This window comes from Carcharhinus amblyrhynchos, chromosome 6 (genome assembly GCF_965287045.1).
Source record: "Carcharhinus amblyrhynchos chromosome 6, sCarAmb.v2.hapA, whole genome shotgun sequence".
Lineage (NCBI taxonomy): Eukaryota > Metazoa > Chordata > Chondrichthyes > Carcharhiniformes > Carcharhinidae > Carcharhinus > Carcharhinus amblyrhynchos.
This window is the reverse complement of record NC_137329.1, coordinates 24540547-24559066: the sequence shown is the minus strand read 5'-3', so window position 1 is coordinate 24559066 and position 18520 is coordinate 24540547. Positions and strand designations below refer to the sequence as shown.

The window sequence follows — 18520 nt, the reverse complement described above, 5'->3', positions numbered from 1 at the left end:
AATGCTCCCATTAGATTGGGAGTTGACAAATGTTGCTGTGCTTGTCACGAAAGTGGAGGAGAAAGAAAACGAGTTTACAGGCCAGTTAGTCAAGCATCGGTTGTTGGGCAAATGCCGGAGTCCATTATTAAGGAAGTCTTAACAATGCACTTAGAAAGCTAAGTATGATTTAAATAAGTGGGCATGGCTTTATGAAAGGGAAATCCTGTTTAACAAATTTATCAGAGTTCTTTTGAGGATGTAACTAGCAAGGTAGGTCAAGAGGAACCAGTTGATAATGTGTACCTACATTTCCAAAAGACTCAAAAAGGTGCTACACAATCGGTTAATGAGCAAGATAAGTGTACATAGAGTTGGAGGTAATATCTTAGCATGGATAGCAGATTAATTAACAGATAGAAGCAGAGATTAGGCATAAATAGGACTTCCTCAAGTTGGCACGTGGTGAATAGTGGAGTGCCACAAATGCCCATTCTGGAACCTCAGCAATTTAAGATCTATATTAATGACATAGATGAATAGACAGAGTAATTTATTTGAGTTTGCTGATGATACAAAGTTAGGTGGAAAAGTAAGCTGTGGGAGGACAGAGAGGTTGCAAAGGGATATAGGCATGGGTAAATGAGTAAGCAACAAGGTGGCAGATGGATTATAATGTAGGAACATGTGAAGTTATTCACTTTGAACAAAAGAATAGAAGGGCTGAATATTTTTTGAAGGGTGACGACCTTGCCCAATCTCTGAATCCCTCCATCAGCATTACGAAAACAGGCTATCTGGTCATTATCATACTGTTAATTGTGGAAACTTGTTATTCACAAATTGGACATTGTTTCCCACTGTTGAACAGTGGCTACATTTCCAAAGTACTTAATTAGCTGAAAAATGATTTTGGACATCCTGAGGTTGTGAAAGCTGCCATGCCATTTGAGTGGGCCCTCAACTGTGGCTTATGTTTCCAGTTTGCGCATGGTAAGAGGGGCTGGAAAGATGTGGTGGAAGCTGCTGATTCCTAAACTAAGGTGCAGTGGAGTTTTCCAATTAGACCAGTATACTATACATCTACTTCTAATGTCTTTTTGTAGTTGATATGATCGTGATCATGTTCAAAGCTGGTTTGATTGATAATACGTCTTTGGACATACTGTTGGTTATAAGAAGATACAAAATAGTACCAGAAGGGGGCCATTCAGCCTTTTGGGCCTGCTCCGCCATTCAATAAGATCATGGCTGATATCTTTGTGATTCTAATTCCACATTCTCATCTATCCCTGATAATCTTTGATTCCCTTGCCTAACAAGAATCTGTCTACCACCTCCTCAAAAATATGTAATGGTCCGGCCTCCATCATCACCTGATGGATAGTTCCAAACTTGAATAAACACTTGAAACGTCATAATATGTGGGGCTACGGGCCAAGTGCTGGAAAGTGAGTTTAGTGTAGTTTTGTCAGTATAGACTCGTTGGGCTGAAGGGCCTATTCTGTACCGTATGACTTGTGACAAAGTTAAAAACCCTGAGAGAGAAAAAACATCTTCTATCTCCATCCTAAACAGCTGGCCCCTAATTTTAAGACTGCCCTCTAGTTCTGGACTATTTTTATCCATTCATTGGATGCGAGCATCACTGCCAGCATTTGTTGTAAATCCATATTTTTCCTTGAGATAGTGGTGATAAGCCACCATTTTAAACCATTGTAGCCTGTTTAACTTACAGATTTCAAAGCAGTTTTTGATGCAATGATGTGGCTTGCTTGGCCATGTTACATGAAGCAATTCACTGAGATGAAACTGGTGGAGGAGGACATGAAAAGTTATGATGTCAGTCTGGATTCTGGATCAGAGCAGTTGTGAACTGTTAGTAGGGACTAATGTCACTCGTAGCATCAAATCATATTGCAGTGGGACTGAAGTTACATAAAGGCCAGACCATGGGGGATATTGTTTTATTCCCTAAATGATCTAGTTGAGTTTTCAATGACAACCTTGAAAACTTGTTCCCAGCAAAATTTTCAGTTCCTGACGTCTGTTCCCCTTACTATGGCTCCCATTGTCACTCCCTGAAGTTTAAGTAGTGCTTCCCAAGGATCTGTCTGGACCCTTAGCCTGTTGCCAAATATGTTCGTGACTTGGCCGAAGGAATAGGGAGTTGTACATCTTTCTGCAAATCATCAAGTTAAGAAAGCATATGAACATGGAGCAGGAAATGAGCATTCAGCTCCTCAAGCACTATCTGCCATTTTAATAAGATCATGGTTGGTCACAGTACAGGGCACAATAAGTTGTGTCACTGGGAGGAGGAAATTATAGACGGCCATAGATTGTGTGGGGGGAAAGAAGTGTGGGGATAGGAGTTCATGAAATCATGCTTTGTCTCCTGCTCAAGTGACTCATTTGATTTTTTAATTCCTGAATATTGAGGAAACTCAACACAATAATTAGTTTCTCAATAAGGGTAAGGATGTCAATCCAGCTTTTGATTCTTCAAGGTAATTTATGGCCTTTTTGTTTCATTTGGAAGTGTTCCTTGATGCATATTTGCAAGTCTAGAAGTGCCACTGGTTCCTTGGTGACTGAATAGTCAAATTCAGCTTTTACTGATTTGATTTGATTTATTGTTGTCACATGTATTAGTATACAGTGAAAAAATTGTTTCTTGTGCGCTATTCGGACAGAGCATACCATTCATTGAGAAGGAAAGGCGAGAGTGCAGAATGTAGAGTTGCAGTCGTAGTTAGGGTGTAGAGAAAGAACAACTTAATGCGAGGTTGGACCATTCAAAAGTCTGATGGCAGCAGGGAAGAAACTGCTCTTGAGTCAGTTAGTACATGACCTCAGACTTTTGTATCTCTTTCCCGATGGGAGAAGGTGGAAGAGGGAATATCCGAGGTGTGTGGGGTCCTTAATTATGCTGGCTGTTTTTGAGGCAGCAGAAGTGTAGATAGCCAATGGATGGAAGGCTGGCTTGAGTGATGGACTGGGCTTTGTTCATGACCCTTTGTAGTTTCTTGGAGAGAGCAGGGGCCGTACCAAGCTGTGATACAACCAGAAAGAATGCTTTCTACGGTGCATCTATAAAAGTTGGTAAGAGTGGTATCGGACATGCCAAATTTCCATAGTCTCCTGAGAAAGTGGATGTGTAGTTGGGCTTTCTTAACTATAGAGTTAGCATGGGAGGACCAGGGCAGGTTGTTAGTGATCTGAACACCTAAAAATTTGAAGCTCTCAACCTTTCCTACTTCGCCCCATTGATGTAGACAAGGGCATGTCCTCCCCTACCCTTCCTGAAGTTGATGATGATCTCCTTTGTTTTGACATTGAGGGAAAGATTATTGTTGTTGCTCCAGTTCATTAGCTTCTCTATCTCTTTCCTGTACTTGTCATTGTTTGAGATCTGATCCACCATATGGTGTCATCAGAAAACTTGAAAATCGAGTTGGAGGGGAATTTGGCCACAGAGCCATAGGTGTATAAGAAGTATTGTAAGGGGCTGAGGGCACATCCTTGTGGAGCACTGGTGTTGAGGATGATCATGGAGGAGGTGTTATTGCCCCTTACTGATTGCAGTCTGTGGGTTAGGAAGTCTAGGATTCAGTCGCAGAGGGAGAAACTGAGCCCTAGGCCACAGAGTTTGGAGATGAGTTTTGTAAGAATAATAATGTTGAAAGGAGACTCCTTAATAAAAACACCCATGTCAGACTCCTATTTATGTAGGTTTTTCAGGGTTTGTGGATTGAGTTACTGGAAATTTGGGGATCACGTGAAGTCAGAAATGAATTCATTTTAATTTGCAAAAGGGAATTGGATATATGTGTGAAAAATTTCGGAACTATGGAGAAAGAAAAATGAATGGGACTAGTTGGATAGCTATTTCAAAGTCCTGTACTAGGCATAATGGGGCAAATATTCTTCTGTGCTATCTGATTCTCAGTCTTAACATCGAGTTATTCCCTAGATTAAGATGTAGTTTGTGTGAATTCTTTGCTGTCCTTTTAAATTGGAGTACCTGTCTGGTTTCTGAGAGAACATTGCCAATCACAGGGAGTCTGTGGTTCGATTGTGATGCATCAGGAGCCATGTTGCTCTCCTGTCATTTTGGAATCAGAGTGTTTACTTGGGATCAAAACAGAAAATGCTCGAAAAACTCAGCAGGCCTGGCAGTATCTGTGGAAACCAGGTTTTAGTCCAACCGATTTGTTTGATAATACTCACAAGCTTTCGAGGGGACTGCCTCTTCGTCAGGTGAATGGAGTGTTCTGGCCTCAGACAGAGCATATAAAGCACAGACAGTTTAGAGATTACTGATTAAAATGCGAATCCTTTAAAAACTTGATGTCTGTGTCGATATGCGCAATCTTCTTGGAGATCCTCTCCACTTGGATCCGGCAGTTTGCGGTGTCGATAGTAGTCATGATGTGAGAATGCCGGCGTTGGACTGGCGTAAACACAATAAAAAGTCTGACAACACCAGGTTTTAGTCCAACCAATTTGTTTGATAATACAAGCTTTCGAGGGGACTGCCTCTTCGTCAGGTGAATGGAGAGTTCTGGCCTCAGACAGAGCATATAAAGCACAGACAGTTTAGAGATTACTGATTAAGAGAGAAACAGAGTCAATGTTTCACATCTGTGTGAAGTTTGTTTAGAACATTTGCATGGGGTTTTCCTGAGATAGCATTGCTGGATAAAGTCTGAGAAGTAATGCTGTCTATTGAATGGGATAAGCTTGATGATCTTTAGCCTCTAATAGTCTTTTTGTATCAGCAGGCTAGTGAATTGACTATAGGCCCTACCTGATGTATGGTTAAGAGTTCTCACAGCCTAGGGACAATCCTCATTCTCCAACTCCCTTACTGGAGACTTCAGTTATTCCCCCTTTTTCTTTTGCTGTGAAATGTGCACAAGTAAAGCAATACACAGTTAGTTGGTTCATATTTATTCCATGTTTATTTCCAGAAGTAAAAGATGCACCTGTCCTTCCAATGATGATGTCTTGTCCATCCCAATGTATAGAGTCTTCCCCCGGAGACCATGTAATCTCCTGGGAGCAGCGAGAAGCCAGACTTAAAAATCAATGCCATTTCTGGGAAATAAATATTCAGGAAATTCCTCTACTAACCCCATCAGCAATCAAAATTATTCCAAGAGAATCGCTTTGACTGTGATACTGCAATCCATTCCAAGACCATTGTTTTTTCACTTCTAATTTGTTGGCGCATCTGGTTTGCTGCCTGTTGGAGCCTGGTGTCTAACGAGCTCTCGTACAGCTCTGAACCAGTAGCCACAACCACAGCGTTCAGCAATAGCTGGAAACTTTATTGGTGGAGTTTTCAAGTCTAATTCATTGCAGTTTTGATGAAAAAAACAGTCCCAATCGCTCAAACTGTGTGAACTGTGACACTTTACACTTTATTGGGAACTGATGCCATTCCAAGTTCAGAGCATGCTCGGTGCATTGAATTTAATGTCTGAGCCAGCAGTGATTGAATGAAACTACCAGCTCCGAAACATTGACAGCCCAAATGAGGGAAGGAATGTGGACCTAATGATTGCAATGCACTGGCACAATTTGCCTGGGAAAATATTTCGGGTACGATCACCCTTCTGACATTGGTGGAGTTTCCTGGCAAGGACCCAGGGATTGGCAGGGCTGGATGACACTAGTATAAAGGGGTCAATAGCTTCTTCCCTACTCTAATGGTATTGAGAATTTGGAATATGTGGTTGGGCCCACGTTAGTGACAGTTTGATCTGCAGTTGTTCAACCCTATAAGAATGGAGAGACACCCTATCTATACCAATGGGAATTCTTGTGCTGTTTACAAAATATGATGAGACTATATTTGTACTTTATTCTCCAAGGCTGGAAATTAACCTTGGGAATTCAGTGTTGTGCTTAATTTTTGAAGTCCTTGGGGGATGTTTACAAAAAAGATGTTGCTCTCTCACCTGACTGTCGTAATTTTTTCCATGTTTTCTTCTAACTGGAAAATTCTTGGTTACCAACCAGTTATCAATAGACAGGCCTTGGTGCTCTGCAGTAAATTTAAATTTTGCTGAGAGTTGTATGAATCAAGAGAAGTGATGTTACTGCAGCAGAATTGAACTCATTTCAGGCCTTGCTATCAACATGCTCAGTACTCCTACGTCAGGCATAACACAGTCAGCTGCATTGTAAGCAAATCTTTGCTCTAATCTAATTAGTCTTGTTCCTGAGAGCAACTAGTGTTGTGTTTTGTTCAGCAAACCACTCCTGCAGTCATTATTGAATGTTAGTGCAAAACTCAGGACTGTTTTGTAGACCTGTGCACATGGATTAATGTCACCTCAGTTTGTTTCATAAAGACCCCGTGTAGCCAACAATAAGGGGAACTGTTTGTTCCAGCTTTCTCATATAGACAGCAGATGCTGTTAACCAGTTCACAATTCAACTTTCGCAGTTTTGTCTAGGGTTGGAGGAGCCGTTTATGAAGAAAAATGCTGGCAGACTGTTGATTAAGATGCTCTTTTTTTAGCCTCCTGCATTTTTTCAGTGGCTGTCCTTTGTCCTGATTTTAGCTTCGTCATCACAGAGGCACGCTGGCAGCGTGGTTAGCACTGCTGCCTCTCACTCCAGGGACCTGGGTTCAATTCCCCGGCTTGGATCAATGCCTGTGTGGAGTTTGCATATTCTCCCCGGGTGCACTGGTTTCCTCCCACAGTCCAAAGATGTGCAGATTAGGTTGATTGGTCAGGCTAAAATGGCCTTTAATGTCCTGGGATATGTAGATTAGAGGGGTTAGCAGGTTAATTATGTGGGGTTGTGGGAATAGGACCTGGGGTGGGATTGTTTTCAGTGCAGACTTGATGGGGCAAATGATGGCCTCCTGCACTGCAGCATTCTATAATTCTAACTTGGAGGGTGCTCTTACTTTGAGACTCATGATTGCTGTCTACTGCCAACAATATATTGACTTTAAGTTGGGCGTGGAGGGGATGGGGATAAGATTTGTGGTGTCAGTTACACCTTATTTACTGTGAAGTAGTGCAGATGTCTTCATGTTTAAGTAATATTTTATGTTGCTTGATTGCTGTAAACAGAAAAATCAGTGGTCATATGGGAAGCTGAAATACTCTACAATGTCTTCTCTCCCTCAGTGCTTGTCTGGTTTCATCTGTACTATCTCAGCCACTGCATGTGGGAGTGAGTTGCACATTCTCATCACTCTCCGCACAAAGAAATTTCATCTTAATTTCCTATTGGATTTCTTAGTGACTGTTCTATATTGATTGCCTCTCGTTATGCTTTCGTCCACAAGAGGAAACATTGTCTGTATCCAGCCTATTTTAAAGATTTTGAAGGTCTTTAGTCACTCTTCATTCACCCTTTATTCTAAAGAAAACGTTGGTGGAAATGTTTTTACACCTCTTTGCACTGATCTTGCAATGATATATGCTGAAGAAATGCATTCAGACAAGATTCAATCTTCTAAATTATGCCCACATTGATTTCCAAGTAACACTCAAATAATAGGCACAAAGAGTATTAGCTAGTTCTTACTGTGTAAAATTCCAAGCAATATTGGCACTGCAGCGTTTTTCAGTGGGTACCACTCTTGTCTTCAAGTTAGTATGTGGGTTCAAATCCCACTCCGCAAATATGTGGACTTTCCTTCCCTGTCCTCACTCCCTCCCCACTCGTTCTTCCTCCTGATCAGTGTAGTCTAGGGTTACCAATTCACAGGCAGCCCATATACAAATGTACATACAAATTGGGCCATTCTGCCCCTCGTGTCTGATTCTCCATTTGATAACATAATGGATGACTTGACTATGGCCTCAGCTTCACTTTCCTGTTTTTTCTCCATATCCTTTAATTGGTGGTTACTGGCCCCATATGGTAATATGTTAACTGCCCCTAGCTTTGATAAGATAATAACCTTAATTTTAAGCCTTTTGAAAATTATACCACATCCACTGGCTCCCCCTTATCCATGTTACTTATTACTTCTGCAAAGAACTCTAATAAATTAGTAAAACATGATTTTCTTTTCATCTTCACTGCATGATTGCATTAAGATTTTCTTAGTGCTCTAAAATTCTGAAGATCTCCACTTGGAGAGGCAAGGTTTGATCAGGCTTTGTTATTATCAGGTTATTATCTTAATATGTTAACTGCCCCTAGCTTTGATAAGATAATAACCTTATTTGTAAGCCTTTTGAAAATTATACCACATCCATGACCTTCCTCTGACAAAGCCATACTGACTATTCCTGATCAAACCTTGCCTCTCCAAGTGAAGATCTTCAGAATTTTAGAGCACTAAGAAAATCTTAATGCAATCATGCAGTGAAGATGAAAAGAAAATCATGTTTTACTAATTTATTAGAGTTCTTTGCGGAAGTAATAAGTAACATGGATAAGGGGGAGCCAGTGGATGTGGTATAATTTTCAAAAGGCTTAAAAATAAGGTTATTATCTTATCAAAGCTAGGGGCAGTTAACATATTACCATATGGGGCCAGTAACCACTTCTTGAATGAAATGATATGGAGAAAAACAGGAAAGTGAAGCTGAGGCCATAAACAGGTCAGCCATTATATTATCAAATGAAGAAGCAGGTTGGTATGTGACCTCAGAGTTTTGTATATTTTTCCTGACAGAAGGAGGTGGAAGAGAGTATGTCCGAGGTGTGTGGGGTCCTTGATTTTGCCGCTGCCTTTCCGAGATAGTAGGAAGTGAAGACCGAGTCAGTGGATGGGAGGCTGGTTTGCGTGATGGACTGGGCTTCGTTCACAACCCTTTGTAGTTTCTTGCAGTCTTGGACAGAGCAGAAGCCATACCAAGCTGTTAGACAACCAGAAAGAATATTTTCTATGGTGCATCTGTAAAAATTGGTGAGAATCGTAGTGGCAATACCAAATTTCCTTAGCCTCCTGAGAAAGTAGAAGAGTTGGTAGGCTTTCTTAACTATAATGTCAGCCTGGGGAGAACCAGGACAGGTTGATCTGGGCACCTAGAAACTTAAAGCTCTCCACCATTTCCACTTTGTCCTTATTGATGTAGACAGGGGCATGTCTTCCACTACGCTTCCTGAAGTTGATGACATCTCCTTCCTTTTGTTGACATTGAGGGAAAGATTATTGTCAATTATCAGAAGAGAAATGGTTTGCAGGGAAAGCTGGGAGAGTGGAACTAGCTGAGTTGTTCTTATATATAGCCAGAGTGAAAGCAACCAGCTCAATGGCTGCCATTTGTTCTGTAATCATTCTGTGGTTAAAGCAGACAGCAATCATGTTTTTAAAGGGGTGCTTAATGCATGCATGAGAATGAAGGGAACTGAAGGATCTGGGGGCAGGATGGGAGGAAATAATTTGATTAATAGGAACTTTGCCTAATGAAAGGTCACTGGCAGAGATACAACACAGTTGAGTCAAGTACTCATGTCTGGAATGTTCACTGTTGATTTTGGGTCAATAACAATGAGCATACCAAAATAGATCCACCTCTTAATGCACTGGGAGCCATTTTTATTCATTTGTGGGAGATGGGCATCACTGGCTGGTCAGCATTTATTGCCTATCCCAATTGCCCTTGAGAAGGTGGTGGGGCACTGCTTTTGAAAAGTGCAGTCCATGTGCTTTGGGTTGAACCACAATGTCACCTAGGATGGGATTTTGACCCAGTGACTGCAAAGGAACAGATATATATTTCCAAGTCAGGATGGTGAGTGGCTTGGAGGATGCAGTATTTTGAGACTTGGCCAGAAGCTCAGCACTTAATCTTTGCTGCAAGTTTAGTGTTGAGTATCTTTTATGAAAGATCCTTCCATGCATTGTTCTCACTCCTTTTATGCCCCCCAGAAATGGGCTTCAAAGGCAGGCTGCGCCTGCTCCATCATGTATCCATCATTTATAGATGATGCGCACTATGAAAACTGCAATGTTGAGAGTTTCTAGAATAAAGAGGGATAGGAGAAAGCTTGTGTGGAGCATGAATACCGACATGGCCCAGTTGGCTTTGACGGCCTGTCTTTGAGGTGTAGACTCTTAAGTGATTATGTGTAATGTTCACAGAAAGTACGTAGTACTAAGGAAGAACTGCGCTTCTCATTATCTGCGCCTTGATGGTGCATAAGTGTCTTCTGGGACTTTTCATGAGCATTCATGATGCTGGCAATAAGAAGGAAACTTTCCAATGTTAGAAATCTAAAATGAGAGACAGAAAAGTGCTGGGGCAAGTGAAGAGAAGGGGCACAAGGCTGATCCCTGGTCAGAGGTATAGCTTGTGAAGAAATCCTTTGAGAAAACTTGGGCTTGTCAAATTGAAAGGAGATGTCTGGAGACCTAATTTTGGAGGTTTGCAAGATAGTAAATTATATGGAAAAGGGAATTGGGAAATGCATTTAAGTTGCAAGAATAAGATGAATGGAGACTGGTTCAAGCTAGTAGCAGGCAAATTGATGTCAAAATTTTCTTGACATGATCGAGATCAGAAATGGACCCAAGGATTTAGAGTAGCAGGAAACAAAATCTCTGCAATTGCATAAGAGACGATTTGACATTGCAGCTTGGGTCATTCTGGTTGAAGGAGCTAAAGTGGGGCAAATGGCTTTACCTGGTCAATTATCTTCTGAAGTGAAAAGTGTAAAAGAAGGCTTGGGTTCAGCTACTTTGCTTTACAACAATGTTAGTTTGAAATGGGTGAATGATCAACATTGGTCCATTATATTCTCTAACTGAATTCTCCAATTTAGTGATGCGGTATTGGGAAGCAGATTTTCGTTGTTAAGCACAGCCATTTTCTCTATCCTGTTCACAAAAGTAATGTCCAATTTGACTTGCACAATACTGGAATCCCAAATAATGCAAAAACTCAGAATCTGACGCATGTTCGTAAAGTGATTGCAAATGCTGATCAGTAAATATATCTGACACTAATCTGATCGAAATTCAAACATTAAACCTGCAACTGGGCTTGCTGCCTGTTTTGGAAGTTTGAGTTTGTTCATGTTTCATGCACTGCATTGTAATTTGCCTCATTCAGATTCTACTTAATCACATTATTGGGATTGGAATGTTCTGTTAAATTGCAGAGTTTGTTGTGACTTCTGAAAGTTGGAATACTTGCCCAACATGAAGTTGTTTGCAAACAGGGAAAAGAATAAATTTGATGACGGATCACTGGCAAAGGGCTTACAGCTTTCTTTATTTCATGTGGTGATGGGATTTGCTTTGTATAACCACATTTTCTGCTTCTGTTTTGTCTGCAAAGTATCAGATTCATGGAATTCTGTCCCCTGAAAACTCTCTGGTTGTTCTTCTGCATTTAAACTCCAGTGCTGAAACTTGCACATTTTGTCTTGGTGATGAGCAACACTGAAACTGATAATAACCCTATTGTTGATGCGTGCTTGTTACATTTCTGCTTTTGCTCGTGGCTACTGATTGATGTTAAGCGAATAAGTGAAATTCTTTCGAGGTTAAAGAGTTTTTAAACCAATTCTTTGAGAACAGAACTCTTTTTAATTCATTCTTGGGATGTGGGTATCACTTACAAGGCCAGCATTTATTGCCCATCCCTGAGGGCAGTTAAGAATCAGCCACATCGATGTGGGTCTGGAGTCACATGTAGGTCAGACCACATAAGGACAGCAGATTTCCTTCCCTAAAGGACATTAGTGAACCGGATGAGTTTTTACAACAATCCACAATGGTTTTGAGGCCATCATTAGACTTCTTTTAATTCCATATTTTTATTGAATTCAAATTTCACCATCTGCTGTGGTGAGATTTGATCCCGGCTCCCAAGAATATTACTCTTGGTCTCTGGATTGCTAGTCCAGCGACAATACCACTATGCCACCGTGTCCCCTCTATGCTGTCCATTTCTCCAGTGACCTTACCCATGGTCCATTGCTGGTGTCACCAGATTATTTTCCTTTAAAGCAATGGGAATTTAACCTTTTTAACTGAAATGGTTATATTGTAATTTTTGTCAGAAACTAGCTTTTGTTTACAGTGTGGATTGTATTCGGTTTGATGTGCTGCTTGTTTTACGTGCCAGTTTTTTAATGCTAAAAGGTGCACAATGATCGTTTTTTGGTTGCATTGATTAACTTGACTTTCTTAATGCTTAGGATGATGAAAATCATTAATCGGCTACACAGATCAATGATGCTGGTTGAATACTTCACAAGCCATTCGTGGGTGTGGAACACTGATAACATAAACATGCTTATGTGTCAAATGAGCCCAGATGACAAGAAGGTAGATCTTACTTCATGTGGGCTATAACCATTTATCTTTTTTCAACCTTGAATTTGTTATTGTATATACCAGATATAGGATTTATTATTTTGGAGTGTCAGGTAATTGCAGATGATTCAGTGTAGTGTTGCAACCTCCATTCCTGCCCCCCTCAGCCCCACCCATCCCATCACCACACAGACTATATTTTTCTCAAGATGTGGAATCGTGGGTGTGATCCATTTTGGACCCCCAGCCCAGCTGTCTACTCTCCTTCCCCACCCACCCCACTTTACAGCTACAACCTTAAAATATTAAATCATTGTCCCATTTCCAGCCCTATCGACGCCGAGCAAGACTGTAAATACCATGGTGAATCGGTTGGTTTTCCCCTGTTGCTACGCGCTATGAGGAAATGCTTTGAAACTAGTGCCACAACTAGATAAGTGGTAGTACATCTACCTCTGATTCAGTCGTCTAGTGGGTTCGAGTTGCACTTCGGAAACTTAAGCATGTAATAATCTCGACTGGCATTTCAGTGCAATGCTGAGGCAGCATTGATGTCTTTTGGCCCAAATGTTGGACCAAAGCCAATCTTTCAATATGCGGATGTAAAAGATTCCATGGTGCGATTTCAGAGCGTGAGAATTCTCCCTGATAATCTGATCAATAGTTATACCCCAGCCAGCATGAATCACTGAATGGAAAATATTTTATCTCATTTGTGGTACTCATTTGGTGTGCATAAATTCAGTCTCCCATATTACAACAGTGACTAGACTCCAAAGGTGCTTATTGGTGTTGTATTGCTTGAGCTGACATAGTGAAAGATGCTACGTTAATGCCAGTCCATTCTTTCAGCAAGAACTTTGGCAGCCAAGAATTTTGACTGCTAAGTAGAAAAGCACTTACACTAGACTTGAATCTGGAGCTCTTCCGCGAGCATTGTCAAAACATCTTTCAATCAGAATTTTTTTGAAGAAATTTCATTTTCCACATTAAAAATGTGGTTTGTGACTTGTGAATCAAGCAATATTAAAGTTATTTTGCTGCTTTCAGCATGCCTGAATTAATATTCTAAAGAAATTTTCTCATTAAAAGTCAAGGGCTTTATTCAAATTTATTTTATTGGGGTATATTTAGGTTTCAAGTTGTGTATGATAGGTGGAGATGTTTTCTACCAGTCTTTAATCTCTGACTTTGATTTAATTCACCTCTGTGGTATCAGAGTAAGGGCAAATGATATGTTGGCTTTCATAGCGAAAAGCTTTGAATACAGGAACAAGGATATCTTGCTGCAGTTACACAGGGCCTTGGTGAGAATGCATCTGGAATGTTGTTTGCAGTCTTGGTCTCCTTATCTGAAAAAAGCTGCTCTTGCTATGGAGGGAGTGCAGTGAAGGTTTACCAGACTGATTCCTGGAATGGCAAGACTGCCTTATGAAGAGTGATTGAGTTGGTTAGGAATATATTTGCTGGAGTTTAGAAGAATAAAGAAGGGGGGGAGGGGAGTGTCACAGAAACTTATACAGTGCTAACAGGCCGTGTCAGGGTAGATGCAGGAAGGATGTTCCTGGTGGCAGGGAATCCAGAACCAGGGGTCACAGTCTGAGGATATGGGTTAAACCATTTAGGAATGAGGCGAGGAGAAATTTCTTTACCCTGAGCGGTTAGCCTGTGGAATTCTCTACCACAGCGAGCAGTTGAGGTCAAAACATTGTTTGTTTTCAAGAAAGCTCTTGAGGCTAAAAGGATAGGGAAAAAGTGGGAACATGTTACCGAATTGGATGATCAGCCATGATCATGATGAATGTTGGAGCAAGCTTGAATGGCCAACTCCTGCTCCTATTACCCTGTAATTCCAATAACATATGAGGTGTTGAAGTTATTTCAGTGCGAAGTTAAAATAAATCTGGTTGTTTCTGTGTAGGTGGAAACTGGCACAGTGTAGCTGAAGATGTCTCGTGTCATAATGTCCTCCAGAATTTCCCTGTTACATGTAACCCAGCACTTTCTTTTTGAAAACAAAAGCTTAGTTTTGCTATGCTTCTGCACCAGAAACCAGAATAGCAAGCTGTTTGTGACCAGTTAAATGATTAATTGCAATGTCAATAGCTGACATGTCTTCAGCACACCTGGTTGCTAAGCACTATGGTATAACCCAGTAAGTGAGATCAAGGCTGCATAAGAAATGTTTCTATCACAGAACTGCAAGTTCATGTTACAAACAGTTGAAGAGCTGTGCATACAGTGCCCCCCCCCCCCACTTTGTGGTTTGGACCTTAGTTTGGCCAACCTCTGGGGCCTTTTGGTCTGTGAAAGCAGCTGTTGCAAGGATAATATCCTGTGTGTGTTCAATTTTGGCCTCTTGTGTATTTGCCTCTTTCTTTGTCCCATCGTTGGCTGCTGTCCTTTCAGCTTTTTTTAGTCCCTGGAAATGCCCGACCCCCTCTACTTCTCTTTCCCTTTAAGCACTTAAAAGACTACTTCTTTAACCAAGCTCCTCTTCAAACATTTCCTTATGTGGCTTCGTTTCCAGTTTTGCTTGGGCCTTTTGTAACATTCTTTTGAGATATTTTACTATTTAAAAGATGAATATATAAGTTGTTGTATCTTGTCCCTGTGAGGTGAAAAATATGTTGTAGCTTGTGAAAGAATCATTAAAAACAAATAGAGTGCTAGGGAAGTTCCGTAGCCTCTGGGGAAACATTGGTGCTGAAGACTTCAACAGCCAGCTGGCATTCATAAATTACCATAGAATCCCTGCAGTTCAAAGTGAGCCCATTGAGTCTGCACTGACTTTCCAAAAGAACATCCTACCCAGGCCCACATCCCTGCCTTATTCCCTTTACCCTGCGTGTGTATTATGACTAATCCATCTAACCCGCACATAATTGGACATTAGGACTGTTCACACAAAGCTGTGCCAGTCTCTTGCTCATGTAAAGCTTTGGTCCATCTTGCAACAGAGAATTAATACACAGAAGTAGGCCATTCAGTCAATTGGGCCTGTTCTGCCATTCAGTACAACCATGGCTGATTATCCACTTGAATGTATTTTTCCCCATATTCTCATTTATGCCATTGGTATTGAGAAGTCCGTCAATCTCTGCTTTAAACATATACAGTGACTGAGTTTCCACAGCTCTTGAGTAGAAAACTCCAAAGATTCACAACCCTCTAAGTAAAAAATAAATTCTCCTCATCTTGGTCTGAAGTGGCTCCCCCCTTATTTTGAATTTCAAAGCAGTTTTTAAAAGAAGACTTGTAGCGTCTTTCACGAAGTTGAGACATTCTGACTTACCAGCCAGTAAAGCATTTTATGAAGTAGAAACAGAAAATGTCAGCAACACACTATAGGTCAGGCAGCATCTGGTGGGAGCAGAAAATATAGACCAATGATCTTTTTCCAGTTCTGATGAAAGATCATTGATTTGAAGTGTTCGCTGTTTTTTTTTCTCTACAGATGCTACCTGACTGACTTAGTGTTTCCAGCATTTTCTGTTTTCATTTCAGTCTTGCAGAATTTGTTACTTTTGAAGTGTACTCATCATTGAAACTAAGCTTATTTTGAGTGTAAAATAAACCATAAGTTTCACATTTTAACATGAACACATAATGAGCAATTATATCACTGCTGTGTTTAATGTATTGAATTATATGTTAACATATTGAATTATATAAGAGTCTACAGCAGAAGTAGGTAATTTGTCCTAACTTGTCAATGTTGTTGCTAATGCGCCACACAAGCCTCTTCATTCTGGGAACTCTCAGCATTCAGCTGTGCGTACGTGCATTAAATTATGCTTTGCAGAATAAAAGATGATGCATAGCATTGCAGTGCTGCAAGTGCCACATTCTTTATTATGGTTCAAGCTTGCTCCCTACTTAATAATCATTTTCAGCTTAAAAAATAGAACCAACTTTTCACCTTGATACGAATCATGAAATCTTACAGCACGGAAGCAAATCCTTCAGCCCACCATGCCGCAGCCGGCTCTTTGAAAAGCTTATCCAGTTATTCCCTTTCCCTTACCCCCCGCCCCCTTCCCCCACAACCCTGCAACTTTCCCTTCAAATAGTATTCCATTCCCTTTCAACAATTGCCATTGAATCTGCTTCCACTGCCCTTACAAACAGTGCATTCAGATCATAACGAACTGTGTTCTGTTTTTTTAAAAATATTCTCCACCTCCCTTCTTTCTTTTGCCAATTACTTTAAATCTGTGCGGCCCCCCCCCCCCCATTTACCGACCCTTATGCCACTGGAAATATATTGAAAACGTAATTACATTTTTTGTGAAACATAATCTCTGTTGAATTTCTGCTTCAGTTGAAGCACTGATAGACTGTGATATTAAGATTTCCAGGCACATTATTTTTATCTGCAGTTGCTGAAACTTCCAACTTGGTAATTCATAAAATATCTTGGCTGTCCATATCTGGTTGCATTGCTTGAATGTATCTTCAGTCCATTCACACAGTATTTTAATAAGAGCTATTTTTTCATTTGCTTTGTAAGGTGTTCAACTTTGATGTGAGACAGCTTCATTGGGCAGAATACATGGAGAATTACTGTATGGGAACCAAGAAATATGTGCTAAATGAAGAGTTATCCGGACTGCCTGCTGCCAGGAAGCATCTGGTCAAGTACGTTAGCTTGGTGATGTAATGCTTGCAATTCAGACTGTGGCTCCTGTTCTGTGGGGAAAGGATCTAATTCAAGTGCTTGTTAAAATGAAATGGGAGCCTACACTTTGTTTTGACTGAAATGCACCTCTTGGTCAACTTCTGGTTGGCCAATTGCTTTTGTATGGTGCTCACGCATGTGCTTGGCCACAGTTTAGTAGTGCAGGATTGAATTTAAATTGGCCACCAGCCTACCTCTACATGTCTTACATCAGCTGTAAAATGCTCCACCATTAGGATTGCTTATACAAGATAAATAGAACATAGAACGCTACAGCACAAACAGGTCCTTCGGCCCACGAGTTGCGCCGATCACATCAACACCTACCAATCGATAGACCTATCTATAACCCCCAATCCCACTAAATTCCATATACTCATTCAGAAGTCTTTTAAAAGACCCCAGCGAGTTCGCCTCCACCACCACTGACGGCAGCCGATTCCATTCACTCACCACCCTCTGAGTGAGAAACTTACCCCTAACATCACTTCTGTACTTGCCTCCCCGCACCTTCAATCTGTGTCCTCTCGTAGCGACCATTTCAACCCGGGGAAATAGCGTCTGAGAATCCACCCTATCTATTCCACTCAACATTTTATAAACTTCTATCAGGTCGCCTCTCAACCTTCGTCTGTCCAGGGAAAAGAGTCCCAGCTCCCTCAACCTAACTTCATAAGGCATGCCTCCCAGTCCAGGCAACATCCTTGTAAATCTCCTCTGTACCCTTTCAATAGCCTCTACGTCCTTCCCATAGTGAGGCGACCAGAACTGCGCGCAGTACTCCAAATGAGGCCTGACAAGGGTCTTATAAAGTTGCAGCATTACCTCCTGATTCCTAAACTCAATCCCTCGATTAATGAAGGCCAGTACACCATACACCATACGCCTTCTTGACCACATCCTCCACCTGCGAGGCCGATTTAAGAGTCCTGTGGACCCGGACCCCAAGATCCTTCTGCTCTCAACACTACTAAGACTCCTGCCCTTGATAGTGTACTCGTTTATCCCATTGGTTCTGCCAAAATGGACGACTACACATTTATCTGTGTTGAAGTCCATCTGCCACTTCTCCGCCCAGTCCTGCATCCTATTTATGTCCTGCTGCAACTTTTGACATCCTTCCAGACCATCCACAACATCACCGACCTTCGTGTCATCAGCGAACTTACTTGCCCATCCCTCCACTTCCTCATCTAGGTCATTTATGAAAATGACAAACAGCAAGGGTCCTAGAACAGATCCCTGGGGCACTCCACTGGTGACTGACCTCCATGCCGAAAAAGACCCATCCACAACCACTCTCTGCCTTCTGCAGGCAAGCCAGTTCTGGATCCACAAGGCCAAAGGCCCTTGGATCCCATGCCCTCTCACCTTCTCAAGAAGTCTTGCATGGGGGACCTTATCAAACGCCTTGCTGAAGTCCATGTACACCACGTCCACTGCACTTCCTTCGTCAATGTGTTCAGTCACATTTTCGAAGAACTCAACCAGGCTCGTAAGGCACGACCTGCCCTTGACAAAACCATGCTGACTATTTCTGATCATGTCAAACCTCTCCAAATGCTCGTAAATCTTGTCCCTCAGAAGCCTCTCCATCAGCTTAC

General features: G+C 41.3%; 1 protein-coding gene across 4 annotated transcripts in view; it reads left to right on the top strand.

Annotated features, from left to right (window-relative positions):
* The window catches only part of far1 (fatty acyl CoA reductase 1), a 108261-nt gene that overhangs the window by 81967 nt on the left and 7774 nt on the right, over window positions 1-18520 (top strand). For all 4 annotated transcript variants that reach the window (XM_080190039.1, XM_080190040.1, XM_080190037.1 and 1 more), the window contains exons 10-11: window positions 12118-12247; window positions 16749-16876. In XM_080190039.1, the coding sequence (XP_080046165.1) occupies window positions 12118-12247; window positions 16749-16876 (258 nt within the window). The remainder of the gene's footprint in view (window positions 1-12117; window positions 12248-16748; window positions 16877-18520) is intronic.